The sequence below is a fragment of the Portunus trituberculatus genome, chromosome 26, assembly GCF_017591435.1.
Source record: "Portunus trituberculatus isolate SZX2019 chromosome 26, ASM1759143v1, whole genome shotgun sequence".
Taxonomy (NCBI): domain Eukaryota; kingdom Metazoa; phylum Arthropoda; class Malacostraca; order Decapoda; family Portunidae; genus Portunus; species Portunus trituberculatus.
Window position 1 is genome coordinate 5061816 of NC_059280.1, and position 18040 is coordinate 5079855.

Genomic DNA, 18040 nt, shown 5'->3' on the forward strand with positions numbered 1-18040 from the left:
GATTAAAGCTTGCTAACTGTTTCTTTATATCTATTTCTTCCCTCTAAACTTAGCGTCATTTCGTAGAGTTAACTCCTGAATTTCTAACTCTTTCTCCTGCCTTCTAAGTTGTAATTGAAATTCTCTCTTCTTTCTTTTCCTGTAGTTCTTTCGCTTCTCTTTCTGCCTGTAGTTGCATTTGTTTTCCTGCAGCCGGTATTCTAGTTTAAGCTTCTCAATTTCCCACTGACTTATCCTACTCTTATCCTGTTCTTCCTGGGGACTGTGTATTATAGTCCTCGTAGAGGCTGACATGGGAGTTAACTCTTCTATGGCATTTCCTAGCAACTGACCTTCTTGCACTAGATGTTCAACAACTACATTCTTAATGACCTCTTTAGTCATCTGAGACGTGATGGGAACATCAAAATGTTTAGCGATGGCTTTCCATTGGTCCTTCTTTATATTAGCATATTTAAGTTGTTCCAGAGAAGGGTCGGCACAAAAATCTTCAACGTTAAACTGAGCGGAAGCCATATTAAATAGATGTTAAACCACAACAAAAAAAAATGATAAGCGAATTACTTAAGTGAGGAACTTGGCAGAGTGATAATAAAGGCAACCTTGAAATTACCTAGATTATACTTAAGTAAACACTTATGAGTACAATCACTAATGAGGGTAAACTAGAGAGTTACGGCATTAAGAGGGATCCGGATTACTCTAGTTACGAGACTTGAGAGTGAGGAGCGAATTGTACTGAGACTTGTTATTGATAAGGAGGCGGATTAGTCTGAGAGACTAGTTAAAATGGCCGATTCTAACTAGCGAGAAAAATGATCCGCGAAGTGAGGGGATTGAGGGTTCGCATGAACATATGATGATCCCAACACTTGGATAACACTTATTACACACCTGCCTATGTGCAAAAATAGAGATAAGTGCTATCGGTGAACACGCCTTTCTACCTGGTTTCCTGCTCTACCACTGCTATGCGATACCAATGAAAGTCACGAAGCACGTTTAACCCAAAAGGAGCCACTTGAACGCACAAAGGTAAATTTAAACCACACGCAGAGTAAGTCACAGAAAAAAACACATCAGAGTCACAACACCACAGAAACACAAGCAATCACAGAAAAAAGTCACTGGAAAAATGGAACACTGAACATGGGTTATAATGGTCCTGTCACGGTCGCCAATTGTTACGTTCACCGGTTAAACTGGTAAGATTGGCATCGGAGAGCCGGTGAACAATAACAATAAAAAAAACACTGCAGGTTCAACTGGTGAGGAAATGCAAAGGGGTCACTTTAAAAGCTACTTTAATAACCCATAATGAAATTGACACATATATAACAAGAAACATGAAACACAGATATATAACATGAAACACAGGAAAATGACATACACATATACATATAACACAGTAATAAATACAACAATAAAGAACCCAACTTAATACCTAACAATAATCCTAATCCTATATAGAGGCAATGTGGAAAACACGGACGAGGGAAGTGATACTTATGCGGTGTCGCAGTGGTGAAATGCTGGGTGATGGTTGATCCCACGGCAGAACCAAGAGGCGTTGTGTTCACTGGTTGAGGCTTGGATCTCAACTGCCAATCCAGAAAACCAAGAGCTGGCTCAACACTTTCGGTTGAGTCGAAAGGGGCCGCGTGAATCCAACTTCGGGACAGTAGCCGGGCTTCATGAAACGGTGACGTGGAAGGTTCACGAGACGGTGGCGTGGAAGGTTCACGAGACGGTGACGTGGAAGGTTCACGAGACGGTGACGTGGAAGGGGAGGCGGAGAGGTGGCGAACGAGGTAACAAGCAGAGGAGGTGATGGTAGTAATGCATGTTACGGGCGGGCCGTAACACCGTCCGTTGGCTGACTTTTTTACTTGTGCTGAGGCTGTTGACTATTTTACCGATATTTTACAGTCAGTAGCGCTTCAGACAATCTCTAGAACGTCCGGTCGCTTTACTAAGTGTCCCGTTCCTTGGTGGAACGCAGCGTGCACTAACGCTGTGAAAGAGAAACGGGCAGCTTTCTCTCGTCTCCGGCGACATCGTGGGGACCCGCAGCGTCTGGATGCTTTTTGATGCTGCCGAGCTCGGGCCCGCCGCGTTTTGAAAGAGGCACAAAGAGCCTCTTGGAAAGCCTATCTCCCGCACCCCTCTTACGGATGTCTTCAACAAAGTCCGCCGAATTGCTGGGAAGTATTCTCCTCCTTCCCCACCAGTTTTGTTGTCTGCTGGGCGGACGGTGGCAGACCCTAGGACTGTCGCCGACCTTTTCGCGGAGCACTTTGCCAGTTTCCCGGAGGCATCCTGCAGCCCCGAGGCGCATGTTACCACCAGAGAATGGAATCTCTTGCAATAATTTTTCTTCCACTGGAGGGGAGTCTTATAATGTCCACTTTTCTGCCTCCGAGTTGCGGACTGCTTTGTCCCAGTGTCACGACTCTTCTCCTGACCCAGATGATATTCCTTATGCCTTCTTGCGCCACATGTCTGACAGTGCTTTTAACTTTTTATTAAATCTCTATAATATGATTTGGCATACCGGTGACTTTCCATCTTCTTTGGCTGTCGCAGTGGTTCTCCCATTTCCGAAGCCTGGGGAAATATAATCTTCAGGCTACGAACTACCGTCCTATATCTTTGACATCCTGCATTTGTAAAGTGTTAGAAAAGATGGTAAATGTTAGACTCGTGTGGTACTTGGAGAGGGGGAAGTACTTGTCATCGGTACAGTACGGCTTCGGAAAGATGAGGTCTACTATTGATGCTCTTTTATCCTTAGAGTCTTCTATTTGTGAGGCCTTCGTTAATCACCACCATCCAGTAACAGTCTTTTTTGACCTGGAGAAGGCCTACGACACGGCTTGGTGTCATGGCATTTTACAGTCCTTGTTTAATTTTGGCTTTCGTGGTCAGCTTCCTATTTTTATTCAGCAGTTTTTATCCAGACGTCTTTTACGGGTTCGAGTTGGTAGTGTTCTCTCCGAGGCTACTGCTCTAAATGATGGTATCCCACAGGGAATGATTCTTAGTGTTACACTATTCGCAGTCGCCATTAATGGTGTGATAGATACTCTTCCAGATGGCGTTCACAGCTCCCTATATGTGGACGACTTGTGCAACTCTTTTGCTGCTGCTAGAATGTCACTGAGTGAGCGAAAGCTCCAACTGGCAATCAAACAGGTGTCCAGTTGGGCCAATATAAATGGTTTTCGTTTCTCCACCTCAAAGACCGTGTCTATGCATTTTTGTCGTAATCGTTACGTTCATCCAGATCCCGATTTATATTTAGCCAATAGAGGTATCTCATGTGTGGAGGCCACTCGATATCTTGGCCTCTTGTTTGACAACCGTCTTACTTGGGTTCCCCATTTCCGTTCTCTTAAAGCGTCTTGTCGGACGGCACTATCCCTTCTTCGGGTTTTAAGTCACACCTCTTGGGGTGCGGACAGGGACACTTTGCTGCTTTCACCGTACACTTATACTTCCAAGCTGGAATACGGCTGTGAGATCTACTCATCCGCAACGGATGCACGGCTACGTGTGCTTGACTCCGTGCATCATGCTGGGGTCCGCTTGGCTACGGGTGCATTTCGGACATCTCCAATACCTAGCCTAGTCTATTAGTGGATGCTGGATTCTGGCCGCTCGACCTCGGCGCCAGTCTTCGATGCTCCGGTGTTGGTTTCGCACCCACCGTCTTCCTGATTCTGTTACGTTCACCGGTTAAACTGGTAAGATTGGCATCGGAGAGCCGGTGAACAATAACAATAAAAAAAACACTGCAGGTTCAACTGGTGAGGAAATGCAAAGGGGTCACTTTAAAAGCTATTTTAATAACCCATAATGAAATTGACACATATATAACAAGAAACATGAAACACAGATATATAACATGAAACACAGGAAAATGACATACACATATACATATAACACAGTAATAAATACAACAATAAAGAACCCAACTTAATACCTAACAATAATCCTAATCCTATATAGAGGCAATGTGGAAAACACGGACGAGGGAAGTGATACTTATGCGGTGTCGCAGTGGTGAAATGCTGGGTGATGGTTGATCCCACGGCAGACCCAAGAGGCGTTGTGTTCACTGGTTGAGGCTTGGATCTCAACTGCCAATCCAGAAAACCAAGAGCTGGCTCAACACTTTCGGTTGAGTCGAAAGGGCCGCGTGAATCCAACTTCGGGACAGTAGCGGGCTTCATGAAACGGTGACGTGGAAGGTTCACGAGACGGTGGCGTGGAAGGTTCACGAGACGGTGACGTGGAAGGGAGGCGGAGAGGTGGCGAACGAGGTAACAAGCGGAGGAGGTGATGGGTAATGCATGTTACGGGCGGGCCGTAACATTTCCTCCCCCCTAAGACCTCCGTAATGGGCTCATGAAGGAGGTGAGACGGGAGATCTTGATAAGGCGTCGGCGATGATGTTGTCCACCCCCACCACCAGACACAGCACCTCGCAAAGGAAGAACCTGCAGAAGCTTGAAGCGCACATCGGAGGAGACGATGACGAGGAGGCGATACACGAGCCAGACATCGGTGATGGTGGTGAGAGAGACCAGCCAGAACCAGATGAAAATGTAGATCTTCTCGTTGATGATGTTAACCGCCAGCACACACATGGTGTCGTGGGTCTCGATGGTTGAAGGGCCGAACTTCCTGAAGGTGCACTTGGTGACTCTGGGGAAGATGCGTGTCATGGGATCGATGCGCTCTCGGGGTCCATGTCAGGAAGTTGATGACCTCCGTGCCGTAGGTGAGGAAGGTGCCGCCCAGGAACAGGTCGGTGAAGTAGATGTTGCCCTCAAGTCCTGAGTTATGTAATTTATAGCCCTCTGGAAGGTGGCAGGAGCATTAGACAATCCAAAGGGCATCACTGTGTATTGGTATAGTCCGAAGGGAGTGATGAAGGCGGATATTATTTGGGCCTCGTCCGAGAGGGGAATCTGGTAGTAACCTTTAAGCAAGTCTATAGTGGTTACAAATTTGGCTACTCCTATACTATCTATAAGGTCCTCTATCAAGGGCAATGGGTAGGAGTCTGGCAATAACTTTTTAAGATCAGACTGTTGTGAAGGTGTTAAGGAAAGAAACACCTCATCCAGGTTGGACATGATTTGGCTGTTTGAGGGGCGTCCTTTAGGTGACAAGAAGAGGAAGTCGATGTCGGACTCTTCCTCATGATTTGGGGGCACAGGACCAGACTCCTTTCCTATCAGACATACAGGTACAGCGCGAGACAAGTCGTCCTCTGGTTCTCTGGAGTGGTAAGGTTTCATTAGATTAATATGAACAAGTTGGGAATCCTTACGACGGTCAGGAGTGTGGACCACATAATTTAATGGACTTAGTTTTTGAGCCACAACATAAGGTCCCATGAACTTACTGTGAAGAGCATTGCCTGGAGTGGGGAGAAAAGTAAAACCTTGTCTCCTGGTTTGAAACTTCTCATGACAGATTTGGGAAGAGAATTCTGTTGCATTTTAGTTTGAGATTTGAGGAAGTTTGATTTAGCAAAGATCTGACTTCACTGATTTTATTCTTAAGGTTACTGATGTAGTCAGACACACTGGGGCTTGAAGGAGTATTTTGAGTAAACCATTGATCCTTTAATATTTTGAGAGGCCCCTGATCTGTCTACCATAGAGTAATTCAAAAGGGAGTAACCTAAAGAATCTTGAGGAGATTCTCTTAAAGCGAAGAGAAGGAAAGAAATACTTTCATCCCAGTCTCCTTGATGCTCCAAGCAATACTTCTTCATCATGGATTTTAATGTTTGGTGAAACCGCTCCAGACAGCCTTGGGATTGGGGTGGTAAGCCGAGGAGGTAACATGGTCGATGTTTAGCTCATTCACTATCTGTTGGAAAAATGGCTAGTGAAATTGCTACCCTTGTCAGACTGAATTTGTTTTGGAATTCCTACCGAGGTGAAAAAATGTATTAGATGTTTTACAATGGTCTTTGATGTGATGTTCTTAAGAGGGAATGCTTCAGGGTACCTGGTAGTGGGATCCATGAGGGTTAACAAATACTGATTCCCTCGTTTGGTTTTGGGTAAGGGCCCTACGCAGTCTAGTATGATCTTTTCGAAGGGCTCCGTCTGAACTGGAATAGGCGTCAGAGGAGCTGGCACAAGGCGTTCGTTAGGCTTACCCACAATTTGACATATATGACATGTTTTTACATAGTGTGACACATCCTTTTCATTCCTGGCCAAAAAAATGTTGAAGAGCCTTCTTGTAGGTTTTTGGATGCCTAGATGACCTGACAATCCATCATGAGCTAGTTCTATAATGGCTGGTCTTACAGACAAGGGATGACAACTTGATGTGTTTCTGACCAGGTGTCTAGTTGTTTCAGTTCAGGAGGTCTGTAGGCACGCATCAGGACTCCTTCCTGATAATAAAAACAAGGCAATTTAGACATATCCTTTGTCTCACTGGCAACATGTCTGATCTTAGCCAAAGTGAGATCCTGTTCCTGAGCATTAATCAAATTCTCCTTTGAAATGATGTCATTATACAAGTTGTCAGTAGAGGCAATCATTGGTGGAGGAGGTGATGAAAAGGCAGGGGACTTGGACTGAGACCTGGTGACTGCACACACTGGGAAGAAGTGAGGGATGTTTCGTCCAGGGTCTTAGTGGGACTTTCTGTTAAGGGAGAATCAAGAACAATTAAGTTTGGAACAGCCAAGTTACCCGCAAGATCATTACCCAGTACAAGATGTACCCCGGTACTGGCAGTTCACCAGGTTTAATGGCTACCTCAACCTCTCCTGAAATGAACGGGCACTGTAAGCTAATATTAGCCAAAGGATAGGAGAGCTGTGATTCGAGACCTGTAAGGATCACCTCCCAGTGAAAGCCTGTTTGATGTTAGGGATGACATCTTCCCTTAAGATGGATTGGGCAGCACCTGTATCACGCAGAACCTTGATATTTATTGCCTTGTCTTTACCATCAGTCAGGACACTTTACCTTGATACATGTATGAGTCATAAAGTTCTAGAGGAGAGTTGACAGGGTTAGCTAGGGCCACTGGTTTCTTGTTCTCAAATGTGTTAGGTCTAGGGACACAAAAGAAAATTGACGTTGAGAACCCTTGCAATTTGGGTGTCTACATTTCTGGATCGTGTGACCTGGCTTCTTACAGTATGTACACCAGGGGAATTATATGCATTTGGCGAGAATCCGGTTGGCTTACCACCCGCGCCCCAAAACCTTCCCCAAAGGAGGACCTAACATTAGACAGTGAACCACGACCTCTACTACCCAGGGATCCCATCAACAAAGCAAACGCATCAGCCACTTTAGCGGCAGACATAAGATCACTCTCTCCCGTTCTTCCACATGCCTCAGAATATTAAAGGTAACTTGTTCTTCCATTCTTCCAGGACCATTAGATTGAGCAACTCCGAAAAGGTGGTAATGTTAAGGGCGGCTAACCATTTCTTAAATTGTCTTAGTTTCTCACTAGCGAATTCAACATAGGTGTGAGACTCTGGTTTCACATACTTTCGAAACTGTTGTCTGTATCCATCAGAAGTGATAGAGTAGGCGTCTAGAATGTTACCTTTGATCTCTTCATATTCTACCTCATCACTAAGGCCGTTGTATACCCTATAAGCTTTTCCTACTAGCTTAGGGACAAGGAGAGACACCCACTGATCCTTGGGCCATTTATTCCTATTAGCAATGCTCTCAAAAGCGCGAAATGACCCGTCAACATCAGATTCATCAAAAGGGGAACTAGCGGAGCAGCTGTAGCAGGATTAAAGCTTGCTAACTGTTTCTTTATATCTATTTCTTCCCTCTAAACTTAGCGTCATTTCGTAGGGTTAACTCCTGAATTTCTAACTCTTTCTCCTGCCTTCTAAGTTGTAACTGAAATTCTCTCTTTATCTTTATCTTCTTTTTCTGCCTGTAGTTGCATTTGTTTTTCCTGTAGTTGCATTTGTTTTCATGCATCCGGTATTCTAGTTTAAGCTTCTCAATTTCCCATTGACTTATCCTACTCTTATCCTGTTCTTCCTGGGGACTGTGTATTATAGTCCTCGTAGAGGCTGACATGGGAGTTAACTCTTCTATGGCATTTCCTAGCAACTGACCTTCTTGCACTAGATGTTCAACAACTACATTCTTAATGACCTCTTTAGTCATCTGAGACGTGATGGGAACATCAAAATGTTTAGCGATGGTCTTCCATTGGTCCTTCTTTATATTAGCATCTTTAAGTTGTTCCAGAGAAGGGTCGGCACAAAAATCTTCAACGTTAAACTGAGCGGAAGCCATATTAAATAGATGTTAAACCACAACAAAAAAAATGATAAGCGAATTACTTAAGTGAGGAACTTGGCAGAGTGATAATAAAGGCAACCTTGGAAATTACCTAGATTATACTTAAGTAAACACTTATGAGTACAATCACTAATGAGGGGTAAACTAGAGAGTTACGGCATTAAGAGGGATCCGGATTACTCTAGTTACGAGACTTGAGAGTGAGGAGCGAATTGTACTGAGACTTGTTATTGATAAGGAGGCGGATTAGTCTGAGAGACTAGTTAAAATGGCCGATTCTAACTAGCGAGAAAAATGATCCGCGAAGTGAGGGGATTGAGGGTTCGCATGAACATATGATGATCCCAACACTTGGATAACACTTATTACACACCTGCCTATGTGCAAAAATAGAGATAAGTGCTATCGGTGAACACGCCTTTCTACCTGGTTTCCTGCTCTACCACTGCTATGCGATACCAATGAAAGTCACGAAGCACGTTTAACCCAAAAGGAGCCACTTGATCGCACAAAGGTAAATTTAAACCACACGCAGAGTAAGTCACAGAAAAAACACATCAGAGTCACAACACCACAGAAACACAAGCAATCACAGAAAAAAGTCACTGGAAAAATGGAACACTGAACATGGGTTATAATGGTCCTGTCACGGTCGCCAATTGTTACGTTCACCGGTTAAACTGGTAAGATTGGCATCGGAGAGCCGGTGAACAATAACAATAAAAAAAAACACTGCAGGTTCAACTGGTGAGGAAATGCAAAGGGGTCACTTTAAAAGCTATTTTAATAACCCATAATGAAATTGACACATATATAACAAGAAACATGAAACACAGATATATAACATGAAACACAGGAAAATGACATACACATATACATATAACACAGTAATAAATACAACAATAAAGAACCCAACTTAATACCTAACAATAATCCTAATCCTATATAGAGGCAATGTGGAAAACACGGACGAGGGAAGTGATACTTATGCGGTGTCGCAGTGGTGAAATGCTGGGTGATGGTTGATCCCACGGCAGAACCAAGAGGCGTTGTGTTCACTGGTTGAGGCTTGGATCTCAACTGCCAATCCAGAAAACCAAGAGCTGGCTCAACACTTTCGGTTGAGTCGAAAGGGGCCGCGTGAATCCAACTTCGGGACAGTAGCGGGGCTTCATGAAACGGTGACGTGGAAGGTTCACGAGACGGTGGCGTGGAAGGTTCACGAGACGGTGACGTGGAAGGGGAGGCGGAGAGGTGGCGAACGAGGTAACAAGCGGAGGAGGTGATGGTAGTAATGCATGTTACGGGCGGGCCGTAACACCCTTGTCTGTCAATATTGCGAGACTCTCGTTCGCAGGTGTATGTCACTCGACCTGGTCTCCCTAAACCTTTGGCCATCGAGTTGCAAATCTCATGGCGGATTTATCTATCGACCCCACTCCTGTGTACTCTTTCCGTCTCCCACGAGTTGGTTATTGGCAGCTTCCTGTTATCTCATTATGCCCTCCTGCCATGGATGGCAAGAAGGATTTTCTGCCAGCTCTGTCCCACTCACGGTTTTTAGAACACTTTTTTTTTTATCCATTCTAATGATATTCCTGTTTTTACTGATGGTTCCAAATCCGACGCAGGCGTTGGGTTTAGTGTGGTTTTCCCCTCTTTTTATCGGTGTGCCAGCCTTCCTTCAGTGGCATCCGTCTTTACTGCGGAGCTGTCTGCCATAGTCCTAGCTTTACAAATAATTTTTACTCTCCTGGTTTTGTCCTTTACAATTTTAAGTGACTGTCTCAGTGCTCTTACTTCTCTCTCTCTTGCACTATATCCTTTAACCCTTTGGTTTTATCAGCCCTGGAGTGGCTATATCTTCTTACCCAACGAGGATATCGTGTTGGGTTCTGTTGGGTCCCTTGTCACGTAGGTGTTCCAGGGAATGAACACGCAGATCGCCTTGCTAAAGAAGCAGCAAGTCGCGCGCCATCTCCTGCCCCAGTTCCGTTTCGAGATGTATTTCATCTAATTCGTGTGGCGGTTGCAACAATTTGGCAGAGAAGATGGCTAACGGGGGTCGCAACCTCGAAAATGGGAGAGATCACTACTTCCACACTCCCTCTGTGGACATACAGCCATGTCCGGGATCGCCGTGAACAGACTTTATTGGCGCGACTTCGTATAGGTCACACGTACCTTACACAAAGGTACCTCCTGACCAGGGACCCTCAACTTTACTGTGATGACTGCTTGGTGCCGCTCACCGTGCGGCACCTGTTGGTAGAGTGACCTAGTTTGATCGAGTTACGACACCGTTACCTCTACCGCTGTCGCGGTAGAGATAGCGGTGTCTATCATATCTCAAAGGTCCTTGGACCAGATTGTCTGTCCCAGGGCCATGACGTTTTTAGGTTTTTGGGTGAAGTTGGCCTCCTCCCAAAGCTTTGAATTTTATTCATATTTTATTATATGTATTTTAATATTTTATTTAGTTTTATTGTCTTTTTAGTTTTTAACTACTGTATTGTTTTTAATTGTTTTTAGTTATTTTTTTTTAACTACTCTGACATTTTAAATTATTGAAGCAGCGCCATATGACCTTAGCCGTTGCGGCGCCTTATTTAAAATCCATCCATCCATCCAACTCATTACGTAAGATACACAAAAGTTAACGTCTGTGCCTATATACCACATATAAAACATAATATTTTCACATTAATGGAAATCGATTGCCTTATTGGTGTCGTGGTCAACAACCCACTTGGTCATTACATGAACATCCAACACTGGCCGAAAAATTCGGCTTCCATTAAAAAAATTTTGCTGCGTAACATTTATTTCTTTAAGTCCTCGGAAGAATCCCATTATATTTCTAAAGTTTTCCATATGGATACTAGTGCCACTTACATTGTATAAATAGTATTTTTAATTATCAAAAGAGTTCTGGTAATTTATTCAGGTGATAAGGAGAAAGATCTTCAATATCAATTGGAGTTCGAATTGTTGTTGATCGCAAAAGCAAGGTTTGGATTATAAGCAAAAGATAGATCGAGGACATTTAGTGTAAAAAAGAATGACAGCTGAGTGTCATAAGAGGGGATAATTGTCTGGAAGGTTGTATCGAGTTGATAGGTGGAGAAACTGACTTTTTTAGGCATTGAACAGACTGAGTTTTTTCAGTACTATTCATGAAATTTAGAGAAATCAGAAGTCAGGCATTCAGTGACGTCCTTTCGCAATCTGTTTACTTTCTGAAGCATTTGTTGGTTGTCGACCTGGAAAAGTCTAGGATGGAATCATCATGAGCTATGAGTAGATAAGACAAAAAGTTTAGTTCATAACATCATTGATGAATAGTAGGAAGGGAGTGGGTAAAAAGACAGAACCCTGAGGAACACCACTGAATAGATTTAGAAGAAAGAACAATGGCTGTCAACCACAAAAAACAATAGAACAATCGGAAAGGAAATTTGAGATGAAGTTGTAAAGAGAACAATAGAACTCGTACGGTAGGAAGGCAGTTTAGAAATCAAAGCTTTGTGCCAAACTTAATCAAAAGGTTTTGGTACGTTTTTTTCTGTTAAGTCTTTTATCATTATGTTATCACGATCTATTTTGGGGTAACTATTATTTTTTGTTTTCTATATGGATTGAGTTTTTAATGGGTCTAATAACAAGGAACAAGTCTCTCTCTCTCTCTCTCTCTCTCTCTCTCTCTCTCTCTCTCTCTCCTGTACGAAAATAGAGAAAAAAGTAGTAGTAGTAGTAGTAGTAGTAGTAGTAGTAGTAGTAGTAGTAGTAGTAGTAGTAGTAGTAGTAGTAGTAGTAGTAGTAGTAGTAGTAGTAGTAGTAGTAGTTGTTGTTGTTGTTGTTGTTGTTGTTGTTGTTGTTGTTGTTGTTGTTGTGGTGGTGTTGTTGTTGTAATAGTAGTAATAGTAGTAGTAGTAGTAGTAGTAGTAGTAGTAGTAGTAGTAGTAGTAGTAGTAGTAGTAGCTGTAGTGGCACTAGTAGTAGTGTACGAACAATAGATTGTTCGCAACATTCATTTTAGTAGTCAGTGCCTCAGATTTATTGCTATTTTATGACTGGTCTCGCAGATAATCGTCTAATAATTTTTGCAATAGCACGTTCTAAGAGGTGGTACGCTAATGGAACTTTTAAAACTGAGCCTTTGATATCTGGTTACTTGTATACAATATATGGTTTGAATGGGATAAATGTCTTGAACCCTCTCTCTCTTAAAGAGTTTATATCATGTGGGGATGGAAATAAAGAAACAGATCGGAAGTTTCAGAGTTTACCAGATAAAAGGATGAATGATTGAGAATACTGGTTAACTATTGCACTATAGATATGGACAGAATACTAGTGAAAAAAAAATGAAGAAAGTCTTGTGCAGTAAGGCCGTGGAAGGAGGGCAATTAGCAAAATTTGAGGAGGAACTGGCATAAAAATAGCGGTAAAAGAAAACAAAACATGCAACATTTCTGCGGCGGGAAACTGAAGCCTGGCAATCAGAGTAGGGAATCTGATAAGACGAAAAGCTTTTGATTCTACTCTGTCTAATAAAACAGTACTATAAGGGTATACAAGCAAAGAGCACTGCATACATGGGTGGAAAGGCCCCTGTACTTCATTGAAAATCCTTTAGGAAGAGTTGAGATGTGAAGTTTCCAGCTTACACTGTAGGAAAAAGGTGACAATATAGTGTCACTGAGGAGGGGATACTTGTATGGAAGGTTGTGTGAAGTTGATAGATAGAAATATTGTTTTTTTGAGGCAGTGAACACTACTGAATTTTCTCTACCCCTAATAAAAAAAAAAAAAATAGAAATATCAGAAGTCAGAGATTCTGTGAGGTCCCTGAGTGATATGTTTACTATCTGAAGGATTGGTTGTCTCTTAAAAAACATGGATATGTGTTGGGTTATCATAATGAACATTGAGTGGATAAGAAAAAAAGTTTGGTTTAGAGCTCCATGATTAATAGTAAGATTAGAGTAGGTGACAAGACAGAACCCTGAGGAACACCACTGAATGTATTTTAGGTTAGGCCTTGGCTTTCTACCACATAAATAATAGAACGGTCTGAAAAGAAACGCCAGATGAAATCTCTGAAGGTAGTTTAAAGACCAAAGCTTTATAGCAGTCTGTCTTCTTTTCAGAGGGGAGTATCGAGGCATTTGCTCCCAAATTTTCGCTGTCGCTTTTTCACTTTTTAGAGAGCCAACACTCAAGTGGGCTTTTTTTTTTTTTTTTTTTTGCCCTTGGCTGGCCCTTTTCCCTACATAAAAAGTAGTAGTAGTAGTAGTAGTAGTAATAGTAGTAGTAGTAGTAGTAGTAGCTGTAGTAGTAGTTGTAATACTAGTAGTAATAAAAGTAATAATAGTGTTACATATTGTTATTACCATTATCATTTTTATTATAATTATCATTATCATTATTATTATTATTTTTAGTAGTAGTAGTAGTAGTAATAGTAGTAGTAGTAGTAGTAGTAGTAGTAGTAGTAGTAGTAGTAGTAGTAGTAGTAGTAGAAGTAATAGTAATAGTAGTGGTAATAGTAGTAGTAGTAGTAGTAGTAGAAGTAATAGTAATAGTAGTGGTAATAGTAGTAGCAGTTGTAGTAATAGCGGTAGTACTCGCATTAGCAGAAGAAGAAGAAGCAGAAGAAAATAACATAAGAACATAAGAAAAGAGGGAAGCTGCAAAAGGCTGTGCTGCCAGGCCTACACGTGGCAGCACAACAACAATATAAAGTACCTTTTTACGATCCATCATGAGACAAAGCACGATCATTGCATGTAGCTACACACAGTATCAAAGTCACACGCATACTGACGCCTGTGAGCAGCAGTGAGCTCCTTGCCACTCTTTTCTCAATAGCGACACCTGGCACCTCCACACCAGGTAAAGGCTTCAGTGTTCATGTGACTGGCTCAACTCTAAAAACTAAGTCTTTTGGTTCCATATGATTGACTTTCGCCATCTGGCCTATGTCCTGTCCCTTTCTGGTGATCAGAGGGAAGGAAACCCCGGCGTCTCCCTATCTTTCACCTTCCTGTACATCTCCCCATCCCCCTCTCTCTCTCTCTCTCTCTCTCTCTCTCTCTCTCTCTCTCTCTCTCTCTCTCTCTCTCTCTCTCTCTCTCTCTCTCATCTGTTTATGAAGTATTTTGGATTTTATTAAATAAAATAAAAATAATGATAATGATAATGATAAATAATAATAATAAAAAGAAAAAAAATAATTATAGTAACAATAAATAATAATAATAATAATAATAATAATAATAATAATAATAATAATAATAATAATAATAATAATAATAACAATTATAATAATAATATTAATAATAATAATAATAATAATAATAATAATAATAATAGTAATAATAAATATAAAAATAATAATAATAACAATAATAATAACAATAATAATAATCCTGCTGGGATGCACCAGGACAACCCACAGTATCTTGTTGGATCACCAGCCCACAGTACCGGTTTTATCTTTTTATAATGTCAAAGTTGGTCATTACCACGTACGTTGTTCTTTTTCTCCTCAAACTATAGATTTCCTAAGCATATCCCCTTCACCACAATCCTTAAAACTAGATACAACATCGAGGTCCTGTCACTTTATCGCAAATTTGAAAAGTTAGACTTTAAAAATCACGTAAAATACATCCGGATTTTGACTTCCTTCAAACTTGTAAGACCTATGGTACCATACCCAAATTCCTAAATTTGAAATTATACAACCCTAAAATAAATAAAACACTAACATACAAAGCATTTCAGTTTGAATTACTTAATTCCGAGATCAATGATAAGAATAACTACTCAAACGATTTCATAATGAATATGCGGCAACAAAATCAAAACTCCGTAATGCTTTATCTCTCTTGGATTATCATTGTTTATATAATAGTCTTATTAAAACTAATGAATCTAAAATCAAATCTATTAGTCATGCATTCAAAAAAACTAAATTCTCTCGGTATATCAACTAAACACTTCGTAAAACAAAAATAAAGTAGTCATCAACCTACCCAAACGTAAGCTAACGGATACAGAGAAAAATGGTTTATCCCTAGGACTGTCTTTCGCTTTACCTAAATTGAAATCAGATTTCGTCACCCATTACTTTAGCTTCGAAAAATTAATCCTTATGCTAAAAGGTAAACTTAAATCAGATACGTGTAGTGATGCCTTTTAAAGTATTAAGTCCATTGCACATGACACACTACGAGAATTTCCACAATATAAATTCTCATTTCCAAAACTGCCTCGGAATCTTTTTGATGCCCTTAGGAACCTACAATCAGATAAATCTATTCACATCACACGGCCCGATAAAGGTAGGGGTGCTGTCATATTAGATAAAAATGAATACTTAAGTAAAGTAGAAACCATTTTAAATGATAAATCTAAGTTTTAGACAAATTTATGAGGATCCCATTAAATTTATAACTAAATTAGAAGATAAATTAGCTCGCCTCTTAAGGAGATATCTAAAGTTAAAGATAATAACTAAAGATACTTTCAACTATCTTTTTTTTCAAGTGGCTCAACATTAGGTGTGCTATATGGTCTACCTAAAATCCGACCAATTCTAAGTACTATTGGCACATTCAATTATAATTTAACTAAATACTTTGTCCCTATACTTGAACCCTTAACCACCAATGAATACAAACTTAAAAATTCAATGGAATTCATCAAAGAAATTAAGCAAATTCACTTAAATAATAAAGTCATGGCAAGTTTTGATGTACAATCCCTTTTTACAAATATTCCAATCAACGAAACTATTGAAATAATTAGTAATGAACTATTTAAGGATTCACCTACATTAATGAACTACACTCAGAAACAATTTCTAGACCTTTTAGAATTAAACATAAAAGAGTCCCCATTTATCTTCAACAAAAAAGTGTATGTTCAAACTGATGGCGTAGCCATGGATTCTTGCCTGGGACCCTCATTAGCAAATACTTTCTCATGCTTCCATGAAAAAAGATGGTTATCTGAATGTCCTGAAGCCTTCAAACCAGCGTTCTATAAATGATATGTTGATGACTGCTTCCTCTTGTTTCACAATATTGACCATGTTACTCCTTTCTTAAATTACCTAAATTCACAACATCAAAATATCACTTTCACTTACGAATTAGAAAAGGATGCCTCTATCTCCTTCCTAGATTTTAAAGTTTCCCGTAGTAACGATAAAGTTACGACATCAGTATACCGTAAGCCTACTTTTACTGGACTGGGTATGAATTTCAACTCCTTTATTCCCAGATTATTCAAAATTAATGCGATTAAGACTCTTGTTTATAGATGCTACCATTTCTCCTCAAATTGGACTGCTTTCCATGATGAAATAAATTTCCTGACTAATTTCTTTCAAAATAATAGTTACCCACTAAATCTAATAGAAAATTGTATATCTAATTTCCTGAATAATATATTTACCGCCATACTGATATGGATAACGATGATAACCCAAGTAAGAATTACTATATTAAACTACCGTATTATGGACACCTAAGCTACGTAGTGCAAAGGAAACTGAATCAGTTACTTAAAATTCATTACCCTAATCATTATTTTCGGTTTATTTTTATCAATCCCTATACTATTAAATCTTTCTTTCCTTATAAAGACAAAATCCCCACTAACCTAATACCCAATGTAGTATATCAGTATACTTGTTCGGTATGCAAGTACCGATACTTAGGCGAAACGTCCAGAAACCTCACTCTGCGTATCGCTGAACACAAGGGTATATCTCCCCGTACATGATTTAAGATAACTAACCCCAATTTTTCCCCTATTCGCTCACATTGTCTAGATTTACGGCATAAATTAACAGATGACAACTTTAAAATATTAGTGACAGCTAATTACCCAAGTACCAAACTGCTTCCCACTCTTTAACTATTCTCTAGTTTCGCTCACATCTCATTTTTGGTTTCATAAAAGTTTTTGTCGAGACCTCCCTTTCCTTTTCCTCTCACTCACCTCACAGCTCCACTACAGAAAGGTAATGACCCACCGTTAGATAAAAGTTTTTTTTTCTCATGTTAAATTAATAAATTTTTTACTATGTTCATATTCTAGACATATCTTGTCATTTAACTCAATTTTAATTTTTTTTCTTTAGTTAACCTGATGATGCCGAAAGACTCGGTGAAACGTTGTTGAAAAATAAACTCTGGTCCTCCGTCGTGGATGCTTTTTACGTGTCCTTACTTGTATATATATATATATATATATATATATATATATATATATATATATATATATATATATATATATATATATATATATATATATATATATATATATATGTTTGTGTAGCCAGGAAGGATATTCTCTTTTAAGCATACGAGGTTAAAAGCTAGAGCAACTTCAGCGTTGTTCAGTTTTTTTCAAGTTATTTTCAATTTGTCTAATCAAGTCTTTTTGTACGGTGCTTAATGCTCCAAGGAGCTGTCCAAAATTTAAATCGTTTGCAACGTTTCGTTCCACTCTGTGGAACATCTTCAGGCGAAGGGTAAGAGTGGAATGACTCGTGAGCGGGAGCGGGAGCGGGACAGAAAAGTTTGGTGAAATTTGAAGAAGTAAAGTGGGTGGGAAGGAAAGAGACAGAAAGTTGACGGGCAAACCGTCTTGCTTTGATGATGTTATTTATTTATTTATTTATCTTTTTA

General features: G+C 40.3%; 1 protein-coding gene across 4 annotated transcripts in view; it reads right to left on the minus strand.

Annotated features, from left to right (window-relative positions):
- The window catches only part of LOC123509095, a 43789-nt gene extending 29569 nt beyond the window's left edge, over window positions 1–14220 (minus strand). For 3 of the 4 annotated variants that reach the window (XR_006676118.1, XR_006676119.1, XM_045263234.1), the window contains exon 1: window positions 14082–14220. Coding sequence is in view for 1 of the 4 variants with exons in the window: in XM_045263234.1 (XP_045119169.1) it covers window positions 14082–14117 (36 nt within the window). In the remaining 3 variants the exon portion in view is untranslated. The remainder of the gene's footprint in view (window positions 1–14081) is intronic. The other variant, XM_045263235.1, reaches the window with a different exon arrangement.
- Between the last annotated feature and the right edge of the window lie 3820 nt (window positions 14221–18040).